The sequence below is a fragment of the Salmo salar genome, chromosome ssa19 (assembly GCF_905237065.1).
Source record: "Salmo salar chromosome ssa19, Ssal_v3.1, whole genome shotgun sequence".
NCBI classification, from domain to species: Eukaryota; Metazoa; Chordata; class Actinopteri; order Salmoniformes; family Salmonidae; genus Salmo; species Salmo salar.
In genome coordinates, this window is record NC_059460.1 from 42,681,927 (window position 1) to 42,709,213 (window position 27,287).

Consider the following 27,287-nt stretch of genomic DNA (forward strand, 5'->3'; position numbering starts at 1 on the left):
GAAAAACATTACAGCTTCTATCATTAGGCCAAATTATGAGAATTAGAGCGCTGGAAAAAGATTTAATGGCCATGATTAGTGAATCACAAATTAGCATGCACATTAAATGGTTAAGGAGTTAATTCATGGGGTAAGTAATGCAAAGTTAGTGCTAGCTAGGTGGTTTAATTAGAGATGGGAGGCATACCAGGTTCTTGGAATAAACTATGTTCTTGAGATATCCTTTTTCTGAATTCTTTCCGCTCTTCACAAAATATTTCTCAAAAGGCACTCATCACATTGCATTTCATTGCGTAATAGCAATAACAATGCAGGTCAGAACTAAAATCGAACAGTGTAATGAACGTGAAAATTGCTTCTTAAACCAAAAATAAGTCAAAACAACATGAACAGGAAATTAATTATTTTCTCCTGAAATTACCTTTTTGTTTTGGCTTTAGCAAAAAATGCAAAGGACAGCATAAACGAACCACATTCTCTCCCTATCTAAATATCAAAGCGGTCAACTCAAGCTATCCAAGAAAACTATCTTTGATAAAACTCAGATTTACACAATAAGTGGTGAAGAATTCAAAAAGCATACATTAACCCTCCTTACGGACACACACTGACCCGCTCTCTAACACACACATACATACAAGCAAAAATCCAACAGAAAACGACTATCTGTATAATGGTCTGGCGCTCACATCAGTAAAAAGAAGAACAGATGGTCGGAACAGCAGTAAAAAAACAAAACATCTGAAATCCATTCAAATAAAAATCATCAGGAGACAAGCCAAACCATGTTATTTCATACAGTTCTGAGCCAAATGTCATTATTTCAACTACTATGGCTGTACTGTTGAAGTCAAGTAGCCTAATGCATTTATGCCGTTTACAGCATCACAGGATCACCGAAAAGGAAACTTATCCATCTAAATGTTAATCGTTAATTGAATGCATCACGTTCGATACACATGCATGAGTTTGCGAACATCTGTCTTACCTAAAAAAAAAACGAAACATCAGCAAGAAGCCGTAAAAGGAGTCCTAAAAACAAGATGTTTCTCCTCACATGCAACCAACGGACTCATGCAAAGGAACATTCTGGAGCCGTTTTGTAGCTTTGATGTCAGTCAGTTTGATGTTTTCTCACAATTAAAATACAACATGCAAAGGAGGTTATGAAATGAAAAGAGAACACACCGTTCATTCTGTACGGTTGACTTCATGAAATCTTAACTCAACAGGACTGTCTATAGAGCATAGAACAGCTCTGAGGAGAAGAAAAGCTCTGTGGTGCTTACCTGGGAGACGTATCCGGAACGGACGTGCTGCTCTCTCTCCAGAGCCGTCCTCAGCTGGACCTCCAGATTCTGTTTGTGCTGGTTGGAGTGCAGCAGTTGCTGGTGACAGCTCTCCAACTGCAGCTTCAGCTCTTCTACCTGGGAGAGGCAAGGTACAATGGACAAGGTGAACACTGACCTATCAGCAACCTCTGACCTTTGACATTGATCTCAGTTCCCATAAAAACACCCACCCCTTTCTTGTAGCTCTCCAGCAGTTTCTCCAGCTCGGCCGTCTCCCTGGTCTGCAGTGTCGAGGGCAGAAGTACCCTCCTCTCATCCCTGATGGGTGTCTGCTCCACCTGCTGCCAGTGCTGCTCGATCTCCTCCTCCACCTTCTGCTGCCTCTCCAGGGAGGGGGGACCCACGCACTCACCCCCAGGGCTGCCTTGACTCCCTCCCCCCTTCTCAAAGTCCATCCTCCCGCCCTCGGAGCCTGCTGGTTGGTCCTTGGAGGAGCCAGTAACAGATTCATACCTCCTCCGTCGTTCTTCCCTCCTCCGGTTCCGATCAGGGTCTCCTATGTCAGTCTGCAGGGGCTCAGCCTTCTGGGCCCGCTGCTGGGCCAAAGCCTGGGCAATGGGTCGGAACTCGCCCCAGTCGAAGGTCTTTGAGCGGCCTTGTTGTCGGCGCTCGCGTGCCCGACTCTTCTTAAGGCCTGGACCTGGCTCACGCTCCACGGACGAGGTCTCGGAGGAAGGGGAGTCCTGGGTCACGTCCGGCTGAACCAGCCCCTCCAGTGGGGAGAAGGAGCCGTGGTTGCTAGCCACGTCTGGAGCGGTGGAGGGTCTGACATTCTTCATGACAGCCTGGATCCAGTTCCTCCGTATGCCTGCAGTCATGGCCGACAGGGTGTGCATGCCCTCCTGGGTCTGAGGAGGACAGTTAGGGCATTAGATTCACACTGTACAATAACATCCTATTGGGTGACAGAGAGGGGCTCTGTTACATCCATACAACAAACTGCTTTTTGATAAGAAAAAGTGACAAAAAGGGTTAGATAAACGCAAATCAAATCATTATTACTACATGAAATAATCTGAGATGGTATGTGAATGATTGGGGTTTACATGTATCTGGAAGCCGTAGTTGCGTTGAGCCTGGTATTCAGTGACGTTATAACACGTAGACAGTTCTATCTCCCCGTCCAGATCTGAAGCCTGAAATACAGCATTATTACAGATAATGCCTGAAATACAGCATTATTACAGATGGTGAAATCAGGTACAGAATAGTTTATTATCAGCATACAAGCAGCCAGTTGCAGGAGTTGAACAATTATTTTGAAACTGGGTACTGTGTACAAAAATATAAAACGCAACATGCAACAATTTCAAAGAGTTACATTTCATATAAGGAAATCAGTCAATTTAAATGAATTCATTAGGCCCTAATCTATGGATTTCACATGACTGGGAATACAGATATTAATCTGTTGGTCACAGATATCTTAATAAGAAAAGAAAAAAAAAAGGGCGTGGATCAGAAAACCAGCCAGTATCTGGTGTGACCACCATTTGCCTCACGCAGCGTGACACATCTCCTTTACATAGAGTTGATCAGGCTGTTGATTGTGGCCTGTGGAATGTTGTCCCACTCCTCTACAATGGCTATGTGAAGTTTCTGGATATTGGCAGGAACTGGAACACACTGTCATACACGTCGATCCAGAGCATCCCAAACATGCTCAACGGGTGACATGTCTGGTGAGTATGCAGGCAGTGGAAGAACTGGGACATTTTCAGCTTCCAGGAATTGTGTACAGATCCTTGTGACATGGGGCTGTGCATTATAATGTTGAAACATGAGATGATGGCGGCAGATGAATGGCACGACAATGGTCCTCAGGATCTCGTCACGGTATCTCTACATACAAATTGTCATCGACAAAATGCAAATTGTGCTAGTTGTCCATAGCTTACGCCTGCCCATACCATAACGCCACCATGGAGCACTCTGGTTCACAACGTTGACTGCAAACCACTCACCCACACGACGCCATACACGCTTTCTGCCATCTGCCCAGTACAGTTGAAAACGGGATTCGTATATGAAGCATTTGCCCACTGAAGACGGTTACAACCCTGAACTGCAGTCAGGTCAAGACCCTGGTGAGGACGACGAGCACGCAGATGAGCTTCCCTGAGACGGTTTCTGATACTTTGTGCAGAAATTATTCAGTTTCATCAGCTGCCCGGGTGGCTGGTGTCAGACGATCCCACAGGTGAAGAAGCCGGATGTGGAGGTCCTGGCCTGGCATGTTTGAGGCCGGTTGGACGTACTGCCAAATTCTCTAAAACAATGTTCGAGGCCGGCTTTTATTGTCGCCAGCAGAAGATGCACCTGTGTAATGATCTAATGATCATGCTGTTTAATCAGCTTCTTGATATGCCACACCTGTCAGGTGGATGGATTATCTTGGCAAAGGAGAAATGCTCACTAACAGGGATGTAAACAAGTTTGTGCACAAAATTTGAGAGAAATAAGCTTTTTGTGCACATGGAACATTTCTGGGATATTTTATATCAGCTCATGAAACATGGGACCAACACTTTACATGTTACGTTTATATTTTTGTTTAGTATACAACGTTATCAATAGGAAACAAATACTGTATTGACTAACATTTATTTTAAAGATAACTACTGCCCTGGCTAGTCGGTCACAGTTAAACTCCAGCATGATTGATGAGTCTGGATGGATTTAGAGAAAAGTCACCTCTTCAGCAATGGAGTCCTTGTAGTATCGGAGGCTGTGGTCTGTCAGTACGAACCAAAACTTCTTCCACTGTAGAGGGGGGAGAGAGAGAGAACAACACAGAGTTCACTGGGAATTCATCAACTGTTCTGCTAGTCCAGTAGACTGAGAATAATCAAATCACATTTTATTTTTTAAAGTCCTATTTACATCAGCCAATGTCAGAAAGTGCAGTACAGAAACCCAGCCAAAACCCTCAAAATGCAATGCAGATATAGAAGAATAAAACATATTTAGCACCAGTGAGAGTTATAACAGAGCAATGACATTAGGAGCTCGGTTTCTGTGTGCATTACAAACATTTTAGTAATTTAGCAGAGCGACTTACAGTCGTGAGTGCATACGTTTTAATACTTTTTCATACTTGTCCCCAGTGGGAAGCGAACCCACAACCCTGCCGTTACAAGCGCCACGCTCTACCAACTGAGCTACACTACACACAGCACAGACAAATACCAGAACAAACCCATTGAAGAGGATACTGAAGCGATGTTGGTAGCCCTCTGAAAAGTAAGGATTTCTATGAAAGCTGTGTGTTAACTTGGACTGTGCAATATATCAAATCAAAAGTTTATTGGTCACATTCACAGTATTGCAGATTTTAAATCGCAGGTGTAGCGAAATGCTAATGTATCTAGCTCCAACAATGCAGCAAACTGTAGAAATATGTAGCGTTGGAGCACCGGTCTACACATTAAACGTAGCTGTAAAAGAACATCGATTTGCTGTATGAAGAGAAGCACCACATAACCCTTTCAACGGTCACCCATTGAAGCTGTGTCAAAGACGGACTGACGCTCGACTCCAAAGGCCATAGAATACTAGAACATTCTAGAAGACATTAGGTGAACGTTCAGATGACTGTTTGAACTACTACTAAATCCCTGATTTGATGATCTGACCTAAAAGACATTTAAAAAAATGTAATATGATTTTCTAAATCTTATGGCATCAAATAATGTTCATATTTCAAGTGTTACAAGTTTCAAGGAAAAAAAACAAAAAACCAACATGAGCTGTTTTGGTGATGTTTGTAGGTATGGTTTGTTGCTTACTTGTCCATGCTCGTCCAGCTTCACCATCCAACCTTTCTTAAAGTTCAGCAAGTCTGGCTGGGAAAAAAATAATAAAAAAGACAGTGTTACACAGCATCCCTAAAAGCATCACTTAAAATCGACTCTTTAAAAACGCCAATGAAATCAAGCCATAGTCCAGTAAGGTCTAGCGCCACCACACGTCAACATCATGCAAGATGAACCAAGAGATGCTGAAACGCACAGATACCAGGTGACTAAAGGTACAGCTTTTTAAAAACAACTTCTATCTGGGATCCATGCAGAACTTCAGAACTTTAACATGTCATACTTACAGCTGAAAGACAAGTATAAGTTATCACGACTGGACGACTACAGTACATAGCTGACAGAAACATTGCAATTCCAACACGCCGCATTTTCTGCACTTTGTTAAATAGATGTTGACGTATTTGGACAATTTTGAATATTTGTAATGAGTATTTTGAACATTTGCATGGCTAAAAAACACACTTCATCAGTTAACTTAATGCCTGATAAAGAGCAGAAAAAAAAGAGGTAGAAGTTTCCCCTGAACACTGACCTAGGATCAGATTGCCTTATCGCTAATCATTTGGAGGATACAATAATAACTGACCCTGGACCAGTGGTTAGGGGAAACATGTATCTACTCCACCATCACAGATCCTGCTATACAAGTCTTAGTGCTGAGTAAAAGAGTTCATGTCTGCTGTGGTTTCACACAGTGGGAGAACTCACACACACACAGTGCCCTGGGGAAGCGGTGTAGGTTTGTGTTGCACGCACACGCACACACACAGACACACAACAGTGCAAAATGGGTGCCAACACGCGGAGGCCTGAGAGCCATGGCTGAACACAGGAGAAGCAGGAAGATAACCTGGAGAGGAGAGGGATCTGTGCTGCCCTCTGCAGCGTGGAGGATTGCATTAGGACGTCCACGCCACCCATCACAGCCCCCTTGACTGTACTGTCCCAGTCACGTCACCCATCACAGCCCCCTTGACTGTACTGTCCCAGTCACCCATCACAGCCCCCTTGACTGTACTGTCCCAGTCACGTCACCCATCACAGCCCCCTTGACTGTACTGTCCCAGTCACCCATCACAGCCCCCTTGACTGTACTGTCCCAGTCACCCATCACAGCCCCCTTGACTGTACTGTCCCAGTCACACCACCCATCACAGCCCCCTTGACTGTACTGTCCCAGTCACACCACCCATCACAGCCCCCTTGACTATTCTCTACAGTGTAATCCTCCACCAACGCAGACATGAAAACCCTGGGCGCTAGAACAGCCAGAAAGATCAGGAACCAAAAGATTCAGAGGTGCAGACTAATAGATCATACACTACAACAATCCCCAGACTACCTATTTTATTAAACTAAGAAAAGGCACGGTGTACCAAAATGGGTTAATTCCTTCATTACTACAGCTGAGCCCCGAGCTGAGCCAGGAGCTGAGCCCGGAGCTGAGCCAGGAGCTGCTGTAACGACATGTCATAGACACAAACCTTCAGTATCATGTGGCTGAAAGGTTCAGTGGTTTCATAGCACACAGTGAGTCATCATTATCATAACATTATCATTAGATAAGGCCTGCTGCACCCTTTGTCAACCCAAATACTTTACGTCCTTATCTTTTATTATTGTTGTTGGGTTGCCGAGCAGGAACCTGACAGTAAGCATTTCATTGGACGGTTTATAGAATGTGTATCCCGTACGTACGCCTAATAAAACTTGAATACTCTTAACACTGGTTACCCAACCTATACACTGGTTACCCAACCTATACACTGGTAACCCAACCTATACACTGGTAACCCAACCTATACACCGGTAACCCAACCTATACACCGGTAACCCAACCTATACACCGGTAACCCAACCTATACACCGGTAACCCAACCTATACACCGGTAACCCAACCTATACACCGGTAACCCAACCTATACACCGGTAACCCAACCTATACACCGGTAACCCAACCTATACACTGGTAACCCAACCTATACACTGGTAACCCAACCAATACACCGGTTACCCAACCTATACACTGGTAACCCAACATATACACTGGTAACCCAACCTATACACTGGTAACCCAACCAATACACCGGTTACCCAACCTATACACCGGTTACCCAACCTATACACTGGTAACCCAACCAATACACTGGTAACCCAACCTATACACTGGTAACCCAACCTATACACTGGTAACCCAACCAATACACCGGTTACCCAACCTATACACTGGTAACCCAACCTATACACTGGTAACCCAACCTATACACTGGTTACCCAACCAATACACCGGTTACCCAACCTATACACCGGTAACCCAACCTATACACCGGTAACCCAACCTATACACCGGTAACCCAACATATACACTGGTAACCCTACCTATACATTGGTAACCCAACGACCCCTTTAAAAGCGCCACTCAGCAGGGATAAAGTCGTCCCCTAGCATTGCTGATGACCTCTTACCCTGCAGCCTTAGGAGAACAGAAGAACTATTGTGATGTTATCTGGACCTGGAGAGAAAGCTCCCCTATATATACACACACACACACACACACACACACACACACACACACACACACACACACACACACACACACACACACACACACACACACACACCCCTTGGGTAAACAATCAGTGCTAACTGATTACAATGTTCTCAGTTGAAAACTCTACCTGGTGTATTTGAGTATGTCAAACTGACACACCCGAGAGGCGACATAGAAACACTGAACAACAGAAGAGAGGAGAGTCAATCAATCAAATGTATTTATAAAACCCTTTTTACATCAGCTGATGTCACAAAGTGCTATACAGAAACCCAGTCTAAAAACCCCAAACAGCAAGCAATGTAGATGTAGAGACTGAAATGGTACTCACGGTCATGACGGACTCGGTGGTCCTACGGTCCAGGGACTTGGCTCGTCTGAGAGGGGGCAGAGTGGAAGGGAAGTCCAGGCCCTGGCCCAGGTCATGTCTCTGCTCCTGAAACACACAATGTAACATCAACACTCCAGCAGCCATTTGGGTCAAAATTAGAGGTCGACCGATTAATCGGCATGGCCGATTAATTAGGAGCCGATTTCAAGTTTTCATAACAATCGGTAATCTGCATTTTTGGACGCCGATTACATTGCACTCCACGAGGAGACTGCGTGGCAGACTGACCACCTGTTACACGAGTGCAGCAAGGCGCCACGGTAAGTTGCTAGCTAGCATTAAACTTATTTTATAAAAAACAATCAATCTTATCATAATCACAAGTTAACTACACATGGCTGATGATATTACTAGTTTATCTAGCGTGCCCTGCATTGCATATAATCGATGCGGTGCCTGTTAATTTCTCATCAAATCACAGCCTACTTCGCCAAACGGGTGATGATTTAACAAGCATATTCACAAAAAAAGTACTGTCATTGCATCAATGTACCTAACCATAAACATCAACGCCTTTCTTAAAATCAATACACAAGTATATATTTTTAAACCTGCATACTTAGTTAAAAGAAATTCATGTTAGCAGGCAATATTAACTAGGGAAATTGTGTCACTTATCTTGTGTTCTGTGCAAGCAGAGTCATGCAACAGTTTGGGCCTCCTGGCTGGTTGCGAACTGTGTGAAGACCATTTCTTCCTAACAAAGACCGTAATTCATTTGCCAGAATTTTACAATTATGACTTAAGGATGCCACCCATTCAATAAAATACGAAACGGTTCCGTATTTAACTGAAAGAATAAACATTTTGTTTTCGAAATGACAGTTTCCAGATTTGACCATATTAATGACCTAAGGCTCGTATTTCTGTGTGTTTATTATATTATACTTAAGTCTATGATTTGATATTTGATAGAGCAGTCTGAGCGGTGGTAGGCAGCAGCAGGCTCGTTGGCATTCATTTAAACAGCACTTTCCTGCGTTTGCCAGCAGCTCTTCGCAATGCTTGAAGCACAGTGCTGTTTATGACTTCAAGCCTATCAACTCCCGAGATCAGGCTGGCAATAATATAGTGCCTATAAGAACATCCAATAGTCAAAGGTATATGAAATACAAATGGTATAGAGAGAAATAGTCCTATAATTCCTATAATAACTACAACGTAAAACTTCTTACCTGGGAATATTGAAGACTCATGTTAAAAGGAACCACCAGCTTTCATAGGTTCTCATGTTCTGAGCAAGGAACTTAAACGTTAGCTTTTTTACATTCCACATATTGCACTTTTACTTTCTTCTCCAAAACTGTTTTTGCATTATTTAAACCAAATTGAACATGTTTCATTATTTTTTTGAGACTAAATTGATTTTTATTTATGTATTATATTGAGTTAAAATAAAACTGTTCATTCAGTATTGTTGTGATTGTCATTATTACAAGTATATATATATATATATATATATATATAAAATCATCTGATTAAATCGGTATCGGCATTTTTCTGGTCCTCCAATAATCGGTATCGGCGTTGAAAAAGCATAATCGGTGGACCTCTAGTCAAAATGGTCAATATCTGAAGATAGGGGTCACAACAATGTATCATGAGCCTAATTCCGTTTCTCCTCCTCCCTGGAGTGTGCACTCGCACAGAACACTTACCTACCTCATGGATTTCAGAGGATCAAAACATTATACAACGGCCTTAACAATAGTTATTTATGTTTTTATGAACAGAACATCGACTCCTCCAATGTGAACAGTTTAACATATGCTAAAATCAGATATGATCTCTGCACAGCTGTCGTAAGAAGAACAAGTAATTTTTCTAATCAGAATCACACATCTTCTAACATGAACCTGAATACAACAGCATTTCACTGAACCATCACACATCTAACTTGAACTCAACAGCCTTTCACCAAAACCAGAGAGAACGGAAACAAAGACAACGCACTGACACAGAAGAAAACAAGCCCCATCCAGGAGCAGTGTGTGTCTCAGAAAGAACGAGAGAGAGAGAGAGAGAGAGAGAGAGAGAGAGAGAGAGAGAGAGAGAGAGAGAGAGAGAGAGATGGGAGTTTGTATGTGGTATGATGTTTACTATAAGCACCCTTTATTTGTGCTGAAAATGCCATACATGTTTGACAATAAAGACAGGACAAACTTGGTGTACAGGTTTTAAAAGTTTCTCTAAACAGTGGGGGGACAATTGCTCTCGTTCTGTTGTTATTCCTATTACAGAGGTTGGTTTATCCCGGCCGGACCGGACCAGGCCAGAGCGGAGCAGAGCAGAGCAGACCAGAGCAGGCCAGACCAGAGTCAGGGTTGGAAAGGGAAGTAAGTATCAGGGAAATCGAGCCACATAATGGAAACTGGAAATGAATACAGCACAAGCTCCTGATTTCAAAACAAAGAGACTGGAATATGTTCCGGGATTCTTCCAATGGCATTAAGGAGTACATCACATCAGTCACTGGCTTCATCAATAAGTGCATCGATGACGTCGTCCCCACAGTGACAGTACGTACATACCCCAACCAGAAGCCACGGATTACAGGCAACATTCGCACTAAGCGAACGGGTAGAGCTGACGCTTTCAAGGACCGGGACTCTAAACTGGAAGCTTAAGAAATCCCGCTATGCCCTCCGATAAAGCATCAAGCAGGCAAAGCATCAATACAGGACTAAAATCAAATCGTACTACACAGGCTCCGACGCTCGTCGGATGTAGCAGGGCTTGCAAACTACAAAGGGAAGCACAGCCGAGAGCTGCCCAGTGACACGAGCCTACTAGAAGAGCTAAATTACTTCTACGCTCGCTTCGAGGCAAGTAACACTGAAACATGCATGAAAGCATCAGCTGTTCCGGATGACTGTGTGATCATGCTCTCTGCAGCCGATGTGAGTAAGACCTTTAAACAGGTCAACATTCACAAGGCCACAGGGCCAGACGGATTACCAGGACGTGAACTCCGAGCATGCACTGACCAACTGGAAAGTGTCTGCCTACATGTTTCAAGCAGACAACCATAGTCCCTGTGCCCAAGAACACTAAGTTAACCTGCCTAAATGCCTACCGACCTGTAGCACTCACGTCTGTAGCCATGAAGTGCTTTGAAAGGCTGGTCATGGCTCATATCAACGCCATTATCCAAGAAACCCTAGACCGACTCCAATTTGCATACCGCACGAACAGACACACAGATGACGCAATCTCTATTGCACTCCACACTGCCCTTTTCCACCTGTACAAAAGGAACACCTAACGTTGAAGTCAGAAGTTTACATACACCTTAGCCAAATACATTTAAACTCAGTTTTTCAAAAATTCCTGAAATTTAATCCAAGTAAAAATTCCCTGTCTTAGGTCAGTTAGGATCACCACTTTATTTTAAGAATGCGAAATGTCAGAATAATAGTAGAGAGAATTATTTATTTCAGCCTTTATTTCTTTCATCACATTCCCAGTGGGTCAGAAGTTTACATACACTCAATTAGTATTTGTTAGCATTGCCTTTAAATTGTTTAACTTTGGTCAAACGTTTCGGGTAGCCTTCCACAAGCTTCCCACAATAAGTTGGGTGAATTTTGGCACATTCCTCCTGACAGAGCTGGTGTAACTGAGTCAGGTTTGTGGGCCTCCTTGCTCGCACACGCTTTTTCAGTTCTGCCCAGAAATTGTCTATAGGAATGAAGTCAGGGCTTTGTGATGGCCCCTCCAATACCTTGACTTTGTTGTCCTTAAGCCATTTTGCCACAACTTTGGAAGTATGCTTGGTGTCATTGTCTATTTGGAAGACCCATTTGCGACCAAGCTTTAACGTCCTGACTGATGTCTTAAGATGTTGCTTCAATATATCCACACAATTTTCCTCCCTCATGATGCCATCTATTTTGTGAAGTGCACCAGTCCCTCCTGCAGCAAAGCACCCCCACAACATGATGCTGCCAGCCCCGTGCTTCACGGTTGGGATGGTGTTCCTCGGCTTACAAGCCTCCCCCTTTTTCCTCCAAACATAATGATGGTCATTATGGCCAAACAGTTCTATTTTTGTTTCATCAGACCAGAGGGCATTTCTCCAAAAAGTACGATCTTTGTCCCCATGTACAGTTGCAAACCATAGTCTGGCTTTTTTATGGCGGTTTTGGAGCAGTGGCTTCTTCCTTGCTGAGTGGCCTTTCAGGTGATGTCGATATTGGACTCATTTTACTGTGGATATAGATAATTTTGTAGCTGTTTCCTCCAACATCTTTACAAGGTCCTTTGCTGTGGTTCTGGGATTGATTTGCACTTTTCGCACCAAAGTATCTTCATCTCTAGGAGACAGAACGCGTCTCCTTCCTGAGCGGTAAGACGGATGCATGGTCCCATGGTGTTTATACTTGCGTACTATTGTTTGTACAGACAAACGTAGTACCTTCAGGCGTTTGGAAATTGCTCCCAAGGATGAACCAGACTTGTGGAGGTCTGAGGTCTTGGCTGATTTCTTTAGATGTTCCCATGATGTCAAGCAAAGAGGCACCAAGTTAGAAGGCAGGCCTTGAAATACATCCACAGGTACCCCTTCAAATTGACTCAAATGATGTCAGAAATTCAGAAATTCAGAAATTCTAAAGCCAAGACACCATTTTCTGGAATTTTCCAAGCTGTTTAAAGGCACAGTTATCTTAGTGTATGTAAACTCCTGACCCACTGGAATTGTGATACAGTGAATTATAAGTGAAATAATCTGTCTGTAAACAATTGTTGGAAAACTTACTTGTGTCATGCACAAAGTACATGTCTTAACCGACTTGCCAAAACTATAGTTTGTTTACAAGAAATGTGTGGAGTGGACGAAAAACTAGTTTTAATAACTCCAACCTAACACGGAACCCAAACCGGCTGTGCGCATGCATACATCATGCATACATTTATTTTGTCCCCCTACACCAAACGCGATCACGACACGCAGGTTAAAATATCAAAACAAACTCTGAACCAATTATATTAATTTGGGGACAGGTCGAAAAGCATTAAACATTTATGACAATTTAGCTAGATAGCTTGCACTTGGTAGTTAATTTGTCCTACTTAGCTAGCTTGCTGTTGCTAGCTAATTTGTCCTGGGATATAAACACTGAGTTGTTATTTTACCTGAAATGCACAAGGTCCTCTACTCTTGACAATAAATCCACAGACAAAACAGTCAACCGAATCGTTTCTAGTCATCTCTTCCTTCACGCATTTTTCTTCTCTTGACTTTATATTCCGATTGGCAATTTTCATAAATTAGGTGCATTACCGCCACTGACCTCGTTCGTCTTTCAGTCACCCACGTGGGTATAACCAATGAGGAGATGGCATGTGGGTACCTGCTTCTATAAACCAATGAGATGGGAGAGGCAGGACTTGCAGCGCGATCTGCGTCAGAAATATAACTAATTTCTATTTTAGCACTTGGCAACGCAGACGCTCGTTGGCACGCTCGAGCAGTGTGGGTGCAATAATTGAATAACATAGATTTCTACATTATTTTGCGACGCGAGCGATGTGGTCAGCCTGTAAGTGTATGTAAACTTCCGACTTAAACTGTATGTGAGAATGCTATTCATTGACTACAGCTCAGCGTTCAACACCATAGTGTCCTCAAAGCTCATCACTAAGCTAAGGACCCTGGGACTAAACACCTCCCTCTGCAACTGGATCCTGGATTTCCTGACGGGCCGCCCCCAGGTGGTAAGTGTAGGGAACAACACATCCGCCACGCTGATCCTCAACACTGGGGCCCCTCAGGGGTGCGTGCTCAGTCCCCTCCTGTAATCCCTGTTCACGCATGACTGCATGGCCAGGCACGACTCAAACACCATCATTAACTTTGCCGATGACACAACAGTGGTAGGCCTGATCACCGACAACGATGAGACGGCCTATAGGGAGGTGGTCAGAAACCTGGCCGTGTGGTGCAAGGACAACAGCCTCTCCCTTAACCCGTTTAGGATAGGGGGCAGTATTTTCACGGCCGGATAAAAAACGTACCCGATTTAATCTGGTTATTACTCCTGCCCAGAAACTAGAAAATGCATATAATTATTTTATTTGGATAGAAAACACCCTAAAGTGTCTAAAACTGTTTGAATGGTGTCTGTGAGTATAACAGAACTCATATGGCAGGCCAAAACCTGAGAAGATTCCATACAGGAATGCCCTCTCTGACCATTTCTTGTCCTTCTATAGCCTCTTTATCAAAAATAGAGGATCTCTGCTGTAACGTGACATTTTCTAAGGCTCCCATAGGCTCTCAGAAGGCGCCAGAACAGGGAATGATGACTCTGCAGTCCCTGGGAAAAAACAGTAGGGCTTTTGGAAAGTGGTCGTTCTGACAACAATGACACGGGTGCGCGTGTGCATGTGAAGACTCCATTTTCTATTTTCAGTGTTTGAAAATAGAAAATGTCTCCCAGTCGGAATATTATCAGAATATTATCAGTATTTTCCGAGCGTTTGACATGCTTCGAAGTACAGTAATGGAATATTTTGAAATTTTTTGTCACGATACGCGCCGGCGCGTCACCCTTCGGATAGTGTCTTGAACGCAAGAACAAAATGCAGCTATTTGAATATAACTGGATTATTTGGAACAAAAACAACATTGGGTGTTGAAGTAGAAGTCCTGGGAGTGCATTCTGACGAAGAAGAACAAAGGTAATCACATTTTTCTTATAGTAAATCTGAGTTTGGTGAGTGCCAAACTTGGTGGGTGTCAAAATAGCTAGCCATGATGGCCGGGCTATCTACTCAGAATATTGCAAAATGTGCTTTCACCGAAAAGCTATTTTAAAATCGGACACCGCGATTGCATAAAGGAGTTCTGTATCTATAATTCTTAAAATAATTGTTATGTTTTTTGTGAACGTTTATCGTGAGTAATTTAGTAAATTCACCGGATGTTTTCGGTGGGTATGCTAGTTCTGAACGTCACATGCTAATGTAAAAAGCTGGTTTTTGATATAAATATGAACTTGATTGAACAAAACATGCATGTATTGTATAACATAATGTCCTAGGAGTGTCATCTGATGAAGAGCATCAAAGGTTAGTGCTGCATTTAGCTGTGGTTTTGGTTTTTGTGACATTATATGCTAGCTTGAAAAATGGGTGTGTGATTATTTCTGGCTGGGTACTCTCCTGACATAATATAATGTTTTGCTTTCGTTGTAAAGCCTTTTTGAAATCGGTCAATGTGGTTTGATAAAGGAGAGTCTTGTCTTTAAAATGGTGTAAAATAGTCATATGTTTGAAAAATAGACGTTTTTGGATTTCTGAGGTGTTTGTAATTCGCGCCACGCTCTATCATTGGATATTGGCGAGGCGTTCCGCTAGCGGCACATCTAGATGTAAGAGGTTAACGTGATCAAGACAAAGGAGATGATTGTGGACTACAGTAAAAGGAGGACCGAGCACGCCCCCATTCTCAACAACGGGGCTGTAGAGGAGCAGGTTGAGAGCTTCAAATTCCTTGGTGTCCACATCACCAACAAACTAACATGGTCCAAGCACACCAAGACAGTCGTGAAGAGGGCACAACAAAACCTATTCCGCCTCAAGAAACTGAAAAGATTTGGCATGGGTCCTCAGATCCTCAAAAGGTTCTACAGCTGCACCATCGAGAGCATCCTGACGGGTTACATGACTGCCTGGTATGGCAACTGCTCGGCCTTTGACCGCAAGGCACTACAGAGGGTAGTGCGTACAGCCCAGTACATCACAAGGGCCAAGCTTCCTGCCATCCAGGATCTGTATACCAAAATTGTCAACGACTCCAGCCACCACAGCCAAAGACTGTTCTCTCTGCTACCGCACGGCAAGTGGTACCGGAGCGTCAAGTCTAGGTCCAAGAGGCTTCTAAACAACTTCTACCCCCAAGTCATAAGACTCGTGAACAGCTAATCAAATGGCTACCCAGACTATTTGCATTGCCCCCTGTGCTGCTGCTACTCTCTGTTATATTCTATGCATAGCCACTTTAATAACTCTACCTAGATGTACATTATTAACCTCAATTACCTCGACACCGGTGCCCCTGTACATTGACTGTACCGGTACAATCTGTATATAGCCTCCACATTGACTCTGTACCGGTACCCTCTGTATATAGCCCTGCTATTGTTATTTAATGCTGCTCTTTAATTACTTGTTACTTTTATCTCTTACTTCTTTAGAGATTTTCTTTAAACTGCATTGTTGGTTAAGGACTTGTAAGTAAGTGTTTCAGTGTAAGGTCTACACCTATTATATTCGGCGCACGTGACAAATACAATTTGATTTGACAGAGGGAGAGACAGAGTGTGTGTGTGTGTGTGTGCTTCATGTGCAACAGCTAACGTAATCTAGCTAAGCTATTTCATGTGATGTTGCTTGTAAAACACTGGGCTTTTAAACAAGTAGACAATGTCCTGTGTCAGCTAGGACAATCATATCTGAGCAGAGGCTTTTTTCCATAGTTAATAACCTCTTTTATCGACCTCAACTGCCTGGCGTTAAAGATCATAGTATCTGTACCACACACACACACACACACACGGTCCTGAAGTTGTACCTCTGTGTGGAAGCGTCTGTGTTCGCTGCGGCCCTGCCTGGCTCCTGTCCTCCCAGCCTCCTCTACCTCCATCCTCTCTGGATTCTCCAGCTCCAATGCCTCCAGCTTCTCTATCACCCCAGATCGGCTGGAACACACAGGGAACAAGAGTAGAGGTCAGAGGTGTAGGGTAGAGATCAGAGGTGAAGGGTAGAGGTCAGAGGTGAAGGGTAGAGGTCAGAGGTGAAGGGTAGAGGTCAGAGGTGAAGGGTCAGATGCCTTTATTTGAACTTTCATTACATCTTCATTCTTCCTGTGGATTAAAGAAATGGATACAGCGAAAGAGAATTCCTTCTCAGTGGAGAGAATAAAACAACTTTATTGGATAGTGCAGTTTTGTGTGTGTGTGCGTGTGTACATGTGCGCGTGTGTGCATGTGTGTTTGTGCGCGAGTAGGGGGGGTTGTTCACCAAGTAAACATAATCCACATGCATATAAATGAACATTACAATACACTGCTACATGAAACTGATTAACAGACATGATGACATTGAGAAGGACAGGCTCCTACTTCTGTGACCGTATTCAAACTTCCACACACAGATACACCGACAGCCTTGCTCCACACACAGATACACCGACAGCCTTGCTCCACACACAGATACACCGACAGCCTTGCTCCACACACAGATACACCGACAGCCTTGCTCCACACACAGATACACCGACAGCCTTGCTCCACACACAGATACACCGACAGCCTTGCTCCACACACAGATACACCGACAGCCTTCCTCCACACACAGATACACCGACAGCCTTGCTCCACACACAGATACACCGACAGCCTTCCTCCACACACAGATACACCGACAGCCTTGCTCCACACACAGATACACCGACAGCCTTGCTCCACACACAGATACACCGACAGCCTTCCTCCACACACAGATACACCGACAGCCTTCCTCCACACACAGATACACCGACAGCCTTCCTCCACACACAGATACACCGACTGCCTTCCTCCACACACAGATTTTGGTGCTCTCTTTCGATAAGGAGAATAATTTATTTACGGGGAGCGAGAGTCGCTTGGAAATATAAAAACTGAATTTTGGGGGGAATTGTTCCCTTATTAGGGGCATCCTCTGCGGTAGCTGGCTTCCATAAATGGCAACAAGCGAGGAAAGAAGAGAGAATGGAAGAGAGAGAGAGAAAGAGCTAGTCAGTCACATGACTTGTTGGCACCTTTACTGGCCACTGGGGTGAAGAGTGGCTGTGTGTGTTAGTTATACAGTACCAGTCAAAAGTTGACATACCTACTCATTCCATGGTTTTTATTTGTACTATTTTTACATTGTAGAATAATAGTGAAGACATCAAAGCTGTGAAATAACACATATGGAATCATCTAGTAAGCAAAAAAAAGTGTTAAACAAATTAAATATATTTTAAATTCCTCAAAGTAGCCACCCTTTGCTTTGATGACAGCTTTGCCCACTCTTTGCATTCTCTCAACCAGCTTCACCTGGAATACTTTTCCAACAGTCTTGAAGGAGTTCCCACATATGCTGAGCACTTGCTGCCTGCTTTTCCTTCACTCTACGGTCCAACTCATCCCAAACCATCTCAATTGGGTTGAAGTCGGATGATTGTGGAGGCCAGGTCATCACTCTCCTTCTTTGTCAAATAGCCCTTGCACAGCCTGGAGGTTTAATGGGTCATTGTCCTGTTAAAAAATAAAATGATAGTCCCACTAAGCACAAACCAGATGGAATGGCATATCGCTGCAGAATGCTGTAGTAGCCATGCTGGTTAAGTCTGCCTTCAATTCCAAATAAAATCACTGACATTTTTTATTTATTTCCAAGCGACTCTCGCTTGAATTCATCTTGATCTCTGTGAAGCATTTATTTGGGCTGCAATTTCTGAGGCTGGTAACTCTAATGAACTTAACCTCTGCAGCAGAGGTAACTCTGGGAATTCCTCTCCTGTGGTGGTCTTCATGAGAGCCAGTTCCATCACTGCACTTGATGGTTTTTGTGACTGCACTTGAAGAAACTTTAAAAGTTCTTAACATTTTCCAGATTGACTAACCTTCATGTCTTAAAGTATTGAACTGTCATTTGTCTGTCATGTGCCGAATACAACAGGTGTAGACCTTACAGTGAAATGCTTACTTACAAGCCCTTAACCAACAATGCAGTTTTAAGAAAATCCCTAAAAAAGAATTAAGAGATAAGAATAACTAGTAATTCAAGAGCAGCAGTAAATAACAATAGCGGAGCTATATACAGGGGGTACCGGTACAGAGTCAATGTGGAGGCTATATACAGGGTGTTACGGTACAGAGTCAATGTGGAGGCTATATACAGAGGGTACCAGTACAGAGTCAATGTGTCAATATGCGGGGGGCACCGGTGTTGAGGTAATTATGTACATGTAGATAGAGTTACTAAAGTGGCTATCCATAGATAATAACAGAAAGTAGCAGCAGCGTGGGGGGGGGGGCAATGCAAATAGTCTGGGTAGCCATTTGACTAGATGTTCAGGAGTCATATGGCTTGGGGGGTAGAAGCTGTTTAGAAGCCTCTTGGACCTAGACTTGGTGCTCCGGTACCGCTTGCCGTGCGGTAGCAGAGAGAACAGTCTATGACTAGGGTGGCTGGAGTATTTTACCATTTTTAGGGCTTCCCTCTGACACCGCCTGGAATAGAGGTCCTGGATGGCAGGAAGCTTGGCCCCGATGATGTACTGGGCCATTCGCACAAGCTTCTGTAGTGCCTTGCGGCCGAGCAGTTGCCATTCCAGGCAGTTATGCAACCCGTCAGGATGCTCTCGCAGGTGCAGCTGTAAAACCTTTTGAGGATCTGAGGACCTATGTCAAATATTTTCAGTCTCCTGAGGGGGAATAGGTTTTGTTGTGCCCTCTTCACGACTGTCTTGGTGTGCTTGGACCATGTTAGGTTTGTTGGTGATGTGGACACAAAGGAACTTGAAGCTCTCAACCTGCTCCTCTACAGCCCCGTCGATGAGAATAGTGCACAATTTCCTGTAGTCCACAACCATCTCCTTTGTCTTGATCACGTTGAGGGAGAAGTTGTTGTCCTTGCACCACACGGTCAGGTCTCTGACCTCCTCCCTATAGGCTGTCTCATCGTTGTCAGTGATCAGGCATACCACTGTTGTGTCATCAGAAAACTTAATGAGGTTGGAGTCATGCCTTGCAATGCAGTCATGAGTGAACAGGGAGTACAGGAGTGGACTGAGCACGCACCCGAGGGGCCCCAGTGTTGAGGATCAGCGCGGCGGATGTGTGGTTACCTACCCTTACAACCTGGGGGTGGCCCGTCAGGGAGTCCAGGATCTAGTGGCAGAGGGAGGTGTTTAGTCCCAGCGTCCTTAGCTTAGTGATGAGCTTTGAGGGCACTATGGTGTTGAACGCTGAGCTGTAGTCAATGTATAGCATTCTCACAAAGGTGTTCCTTTTGTCCAGGTGGGAAAGGGCAGTGTGGAGTGCAATAGAGATTGCATCATCTGTGGATCTGTTGGTGCGGTATGCAAATTGGAGTGGGTCTAGGGTTTCTGGGATAATGGTGTTGATGTGAGCCATGACCAGCCTTTCAAAGCATTTTATGGCTACAGATGTGAGTGCTACGGGTCGGTAGTCATTTAGACAGGTTACCTTAGTGTTCTTGGGCATAAGGTGGTCTGCTTGAAACATGTTTGTATTACAGACTCAGACAGGCAGAGGTTGAAAATGTCAGTGAAGACACTTGCCAGTTGGTCAGCGCATGCTCAGAGTACACATCCTGGAAATCCATCTGGCCCAGCGGCCTGGTGAATGTTGACCTGTTTAAAGGTCTTACTCACATCGGCTGCGGAGAGTGTGATCACACAGTCGTCCGGAACAGCTGATGCTTTCATGCATGTTTCAGTGTTACTTGCCTCGAAGCGAGCAGTTATTTAGCTCGTCTGGTAGGCTTGTGTCACTGGGCAGCTCTCGGCTGCGCTTCCCTTTGTAGTCTGTAGTAGTTTGCAAGCCCTGCCACATCCGACGAGTGTCAGAGCCGGTGTGGTACGATTCGATCTTAGTCCTGTATTGACGTTTTGCTTGTTTGATGGTTCATCAGAGGGCATAGCGGGATTTCTTATAAGCTTCCAGTTTAGAGTCCCGCTCATTGAAAGCGGCAGCTCTACCGTTTAGCTCAGTGCGAATGTTGCCTGTAATCCATGGCTTCTGGTTGGGGTATGTATGTACAGTCACTGTGGAGACAACGTCATCGATGCACTTACTGATAAAGCCAGCGACTGATGGTGTACTCCTCAATGCCATCTGAAGAATCCCAGAACATATTCCAGTCTGTGTTAGCAAAACAGTCCTGTAGTTTAGCATCAGCTTCATCCGACCACTTTTTATAGACCGAGTCACTGGTGCTTCCTGCTTTAATTTTGCTTATAAGCAGGAATCAGGAGGATAGAGTTATGGTCAGATTAGCCAAATGGAGGGCGAGGGAAAGCTTCGTATGCGTCTCTATGTGTGTGTAGTAAAGGTGGTCTAGAATATTTTTCCCCTCTGGTTGCACATTTAACACGCTGATAGAAATGAGGTAAAACGGATTTAAGTTTCCCAGCATTAAAGTCCACAGCCACTCGGAATGCTGTCTCTGGATGAGCGTTTTCCGGTTTGCTTATGGTGGAATACAGCTCATTGAGTGCGGTTTTAGTGCCAGCCTCGGTCTGTGAACAGCTACGAAAAATACAGTTAAATTCTCTAGGTAGATAGTGTGGTCTACAGCTTATCATGAGATACTTTACCTCAGGCGAGCAAAACCCTGAGACTTCCTTAGATATCGTGCATCAGCTATTGTTTACAAATATGCATAGGCCCCCGCCCGTGTCTTACCAGAGGCTGCTGTTCTGTCCTGCCGCTAGAGTCTATAACCCGATAGCTGTATGTTCTTAATATCGTCGTTCAGCCACGACTCGGTGACACATAAGATATTACAGTTTTTAAATGTCCCGTTGGTAGGATATACGCGTTTTCAGTTCGTCCCATTTCTTTTCCAGCGATTAAACGTTAGCTAGCAGAACGGAAGGTATGGGCAGATAAGCCACTTGTCTCCTGATCCTCACAAGGCATCCTGATCTCTTTCCGCAAAACCTACGTTTCCTTTTCCAGTGAATCACGGGGATCTGATAAGACGGCAGCCCTCTTTGGCGCCAGAGGGTAGGGCTTATTCTCATTGTTTATTTGAGCTGTTCTTGCCATAATATGGACTTGGTCTTTCACCAAATAGGGCTATCTTCTGTATACCACCCCAACCTTGTCACAACACAACTGATCGGCTCAAACGCATTAAGTAAAGAAATTCTACAAATTAACTTTTAAAAAGCCAAACCTGTTAATTGAAATGAATTCCAGGTGACTACTTCATGAAGCTGGTTGAGAGAATGCCAAGATTGTGCAAAGCTGTCAAGGCAAATGGTGGCTATTTAGAAGAATCTCAAATATAAAATATGCTAATTTGTAGTAACTGTTTTGTTTACTACATGATTTCATGTGTTATTTAATAGTTGATGTTTTCACTATTATTCAACAATGTAGAAAATAGTAAAACTAAAGAAAAACCCTGGAATGAGTAGGTGTATCCAAACCTTTGACTGGTACTAAAGTGCTAGTTGGCTGCTGGGTTCCAGAGTAGCAGCGTTCCCAAATGAAACCAAATGGACCGTCAGTCTACTGGACGTCCCTGCCCTCGCCCTGCCCTCGCCTTGCCCTCTCTCTGCCCTCGCCCTGCCCTCGCCTTGCCCTCGCCTTGCCCTCGCCCTGCACTCGCCCTGCACTCGCCCTGCCCTCGCCTTGCCCTCGCCTTGCCCTCGCCCTGCCCTCGCCCTGCCCTCGCCCTGCCCTCGCCCTGCCCTCGCCTTGCCCTCGCCCTGCCCTCGCCTTGCCCTCTCTCTGCCCTCGCCTTGCCCTCTCTCTGCCCTCTCTCTGCCCTCGCCTTGCCCTCTCTCTGCCCTCTCTCTGCCCTCGCCTTGCCCTCGCCCTGCCCTCGCCCTGCCCTCTCTCTGCCCTCTCTCTGCCCTCTCTCTGCCCTCTCGTTTCTCTTTTTCTTTCAGGACTAGTTTTGGATGAGGGGATGAGGGTTGGATCTGGGAGGAAAAGGATGAAGCACACCCCTGTGTGTGTGTGTGTGTGTGTGTGTGTGTGTGTGACCTCTTGACCCTTTCCTAGAACAGAGTCATGAACGGATGATGAGCGAATGGAAAATACAAAACCTGTTTATTCAGGATGTTTATGTTGAACCTCAGCCCTGATAAAACCACAGGGAAAGATTACAAGCAATAATCAACATAGTTCATTCCCATGGGAAGTATACTTGAACTGTGGAACGCAGAGATTCAGACATCTTACACTGTCTGGATTACACCAAATACAGCCTTTTCCTCTAGGACAGAGTCTGTGTATTGACGCAGATGTGTTGGGGGGATGTCACAAAGCTGTGTGTGTTTAGCAGCAGAGACCGTGCGTCATGGGATTCTCTACAGATGTCCTTCTGCTAGTCTAACCCAGCAGTCAGACAGTCCACTAACCTGGTTACCAGCCTATGTCAGTACCTGATTAACAGATAAAGCTTTACCTAGATAAATATATCCCAGGTAACAAACAGTGATTGCAGTCAGGATCACCTCCTCTCTGAACAAAGACAGGACAGACAGTCAGAAACTCCTACTCTCTGAACTAAGACAGGACAGACATGCATACAGGGGACAGTTGGTTGAACAGACGGGTAGACACCTCTTCTCAGGACTGAACATGGCCTCTCGAGTCTCTCTGAACTAAGACAAGACGGACGGACAGACAGACAGACACTCACCTCTTCTCAGGACTGAACACGGCCTCTCGAGTCTCTCTGAACTAAGACAGGACAGACAGGCAGGCAGGCAGACAGACTCACCTCTTCTCAGGACTGAACACGGCCTCTCTCTCCGAACTAAGACAGGACAGACAGGACAGACAGGCAGGCAGGCAGGCAGGCAGGCAGGCAGACCGACCGACAGACAGACTCACCTCTTCTCAGGACTGAACACGGCCTCTCTCTCCTCACCAGGACTCCTCACTCTGCTCCTCTTCTCTGCCTTCCTGGCCTCGGCCTCCAGCCTCCTGGACCGTGGAGTATCATGGTGCCCTCCCTGGGCCAGCCCTAACCGCCCTGCCAGATGGCTCTCTGTGCTGGCCACCGTGTTGCCGCTTGCATCAGAGTCCAGCGAGCTGACCGAGCCGCTGATGTGGGAGCCGTTGGACAGCAGGGAGCTGCCAGAGGGGAAGGGGTCGCTGGGGACCGGGGAGAAGCAGCGGGGCACCCCGCCCAGGCTGGAGCAGGAGCCCATGGGAGACAGGAGGTAGTGGTGGGCGAGGGGGACCGAGCCGTGGAGGCCACTTCGGTCCACCTCGTCACCGTTGACTGAGCCAGCGTCTGAGCCACGGCCCACGGAACCACAGTCACCTGGAAAAGGGTTGGGGTGGAGGGACGGAGACAGACAGATGAGATGATCTCTAAATTGTAATGTTATAATCTTCTACAGCTCTGTTGCTTGCAAACACCATTCCAATCCTTTCAGATATACCTGATGCAGCATGTACACTAGACTATAGATGGGGACTGTACTGTGGTTCCTCCATACCTATAGAGGGCTGTGGTGAGCCCAGCCTGGGGAGGTCAGGCGCAGGCCACAAGGCCACCCCCTCAGCCTCTCTGTGGCTCAGCTCCTCCTGCCAGATGATGGAGCTGGAGTCTAGAACCTTCTCTGAGCCCACTTCGGGGATACCTGATCCTTTCACTGCCACTTTTGCTGGTCCTGGCTCCTGAGAAGTGGTGGGCTCCACCTTGCGTTTCTTCTTCTGGTTCTGCTTGTTAGTCCTGGGATAGATCACCAGCTGTTCAGTCCATCTGGGCAGAGAGAGAGGAACAGAATGTTAGTCAGGGTTCTGGGATAAACCACCAGCTGTTAAGTCCATCTGGGCAGAGAGAGAGGAACAGAATGTTAGTCAGGGTTCTGGGATAAACCACCAGCTGTTAAGTCCATCTGGGCAGAGAGAGAGGAACAGAATGTTAGTCAGTGTTCTGGGATAAACCACCAGCTAGCTGTTCAGTCCATCTGGGCAGAGAGAGAGGAACAGAATGTTAGTCAGGGTCCTGGGATAAACCACCAGCTGTTCAGTCCAGGGCATTGAGAACACACACATACCAGACACACACTTACCCATTGATGATCTCTTTGTTCTCCCCTCGTATGAAGTACTCCTGCTCAGGAGTGATGATACAGAGAGCGTTCTTCTGGCCCGTCTTGGGCTCGGCGTCGATGACGTCAGTACACAGGTTCATATTCACCGTTCCCTGGGGAAGAGTGCTCGACTGGAGGGGGAAGAACAGACAAACAATATTCAGCCACAGGTAACGGCCAACATGACAGCATGTAGACCAGGGAAAATTCCAGCAGAACAAGACTAGAACCAAAACAATGATGAGAGGTTACTGCCCTGTAGCAAACTGGGAGCTATAGTTTACGTCTGATTAGTTCCTTTCAACAGCCGCAGTGGAAACTACAACTTCTGATAGGTTCAATGATTTCAGTCTGTGACAGGTGGGTCCAAGATCCCAGTCTGCGACAGGTGGGTCCTAGATCTCAGTCTGCGACAGGTGGGTCCTAGATCTGTCTGTGACAGGTGGGTCCTAGATCTCAGTCTGTGACAGGTGAGGTCTAGATCTCAGTCTGTGACAGGTGGGTTCTAGATCTCAGTCTGTGACAGGTGGGTTCTAGATCTCAGTCTGTGACAGGTGGGTTCTAGATGTCAGTCTGTGACAGGTGGGTTCTAGATCAGTCTGCGACAGGTGGGTCCTAGATCTCAGTCTGCGACAGGTGGGTCCTAGATCTCAGTCTGTGACAGGTGGGTCCTAGATCTGTCTGTGACAGGTGGGTCCTAGATCTCAGTCTGTGACAGGTGGGTTCTAGATCTCAGTCTGTGACAGGTGGGTTCTAGATCTCAGTCTGTGACTAAGGGCAACATCTATCCGGAGCAGCTACATAAACTGATATACGGGTTCTCCAGTTCAGTCCTGTCCTGCTGTACTCTGCCTGTTACCAGACCCTGACAGTACTGTACTCTGCCTGTCCTGCTGTTACCAGACCCTGACAGTACTGTACTCGGTCCTGCTGTTACCAGACCCTGACAGTACTGTACTCTGCCTGTTACCAGACCCTGACAGTACTGTACTCTGCCTGTTACCAGACCCTGACAGTACTGTACTCTGTCCTGCTGTTACCAGACCCTGACAGTACTGTACTCTGTCCTGCTGTTACCAGACCCTGACAGTACCGTACTCTGTCCTGCTGTTACCAGACCCTGACAGTACCGTACTCTGTCCTGCTGTTACCAGACCCTAACAGTACCGTACTCTGCCTGTTACCAGACCCTGACAGTACTGTACTCTGTCCTGCTGTTACCAGAACCTGACAGTACCGTACTCTGTCCTGCTGTTACCCTGACAGTACTGTACTCTGTCCTGCTGTTACCAGAACCTGACAGTACCGTACTCTGTCCTGCTGTTACCAGACCCTGACAGTACCGTACTCTGTCCTGCTGTTACCAGACCCTGACAGTACCGTACTCTGTCCTGCTGTTACCAGACCCTGACAGTACCGTACTCTGTCCTGCTGTTACCAGACCCTGACAGTACCGTACTCTGTCCTGCTGTTACCAGACCCTGACAGTACCGTACTCTGTCCTGCTGTTACCAGACCCTGACAGTACCGTACTCGGTCCTGCTGTTACCAGACCCTGACAGTACCGTACTCTGTCCTGCTGTTACCAGACCCTGACAGTACCGTACTCTGTCCTGCTGTTACCAGACCCTGACAGTACCGTACTCTGTCCTGCTGTTACCAGACCCTGACAGTACCGTACTCTGTCCTGCTGTTACCAGACCCTGACAGTACCGTACTCTGTCCTGCTGTTACCAGACCCTGACAGTACTGTACTCTGTCCTGCTGTTACCAGACCCTGACAGTACTGTACTCTGTCCTGCTGTTACCAGACCCTGACAGTACTGTACTCTGCCTTGCTGTTACCAGACCCTGACAGTACCGTACTCTGCCTGTTACCAGACCCTGACAGTACCGTACTCTGTCCTGCAGTTACCAGACCCTGACAGTACCGTACTCTGTCCTGCTGTTACCAGACCCTGACAGTACTGTACTCTGTCCTGCTGTTACCAGACCCTGACAGTACCGTACTCTGCCTTGCTGTTACCAGACCCTGACAGTACCGTACTCTGCCTGTTACCAGACCCTGACAGTACCGTACTCTGTCCTGCTGTTACCAGACCCTGACAGTACCGTACTCTGTCCTGCTGTTACCAGACCCTGACAGTACTGTACTCTGTCCTGCTGTTACCAGACCCTGACAGTACCGTACTCTGTCCTGCTGTTACCAGACCCTGACAGTACCGTACTCTGCCTGTTACCAGACCCTGACAGTACTGTACTCTGTCCTGCTGTTACCAGACCCTGACAGTACCGTACTCTGCCCTGCTGTTACCAGACCCTGACA

At 45.7% G+C, this 27,287-nt stretch overlaps 1 protein-coding gene across 3 annotated transcripts in view; it reads right to left on the minus strand.

The window, feature by feature from the left end:
• The window catches only part of LOC106578848 (myosin phosphatase Rho-interacting protein), a 77,887-nt gene that overhangs the window by 24,228 nt on the left and 26,372 nt on the right, over window positions 1-27,287 (minus strand). For all 3 annotated transcript variants that reach the window (XM_014158056.2, XM_045702354.1, XM_014158057.2), the window contains exons 4-13: window positions 24,941-25,092; window positions 24,362-24,627; window positions 23,748-24,183; window positions 16,691-16,817; window positions 8,053-8,157; window positions 5,141-5,197; window positions 4,047-4,115; window positions 2,399-2,488; window positions 1,523-2,200; window positions 1,290-1,427 (exon numbers count right to left, since the gene is read on the minus strand). In XM_014158056.2, the coding sequence (XP_014013531.1) occupies window positions 1,290-1,427; window positions 1,523-2,200; window positions 2,399-2,488; window positions 4,047-4,115; window positions 5,141-5,197; window positions 8,053-8,157; window positions 16,691-16,817; window positions 23,748-24,183; window positions 24,362-24,627; window positions 24,941-25,092 (2,118 nt within the window). The remainder of the gene's footprint in view (window positions 1-1,289; window positions 1,428-1,522; window positions 2,201-2,398; window positions 2,489-4,046; window positions 4,116-5,140; window positions 5,198-8,052; window positions 8,158-16,690; window positions 16,818-23,747; window positions 24,184-24,361; window positions 24,628-24,940; window positions 25,093-27,287) is intronic.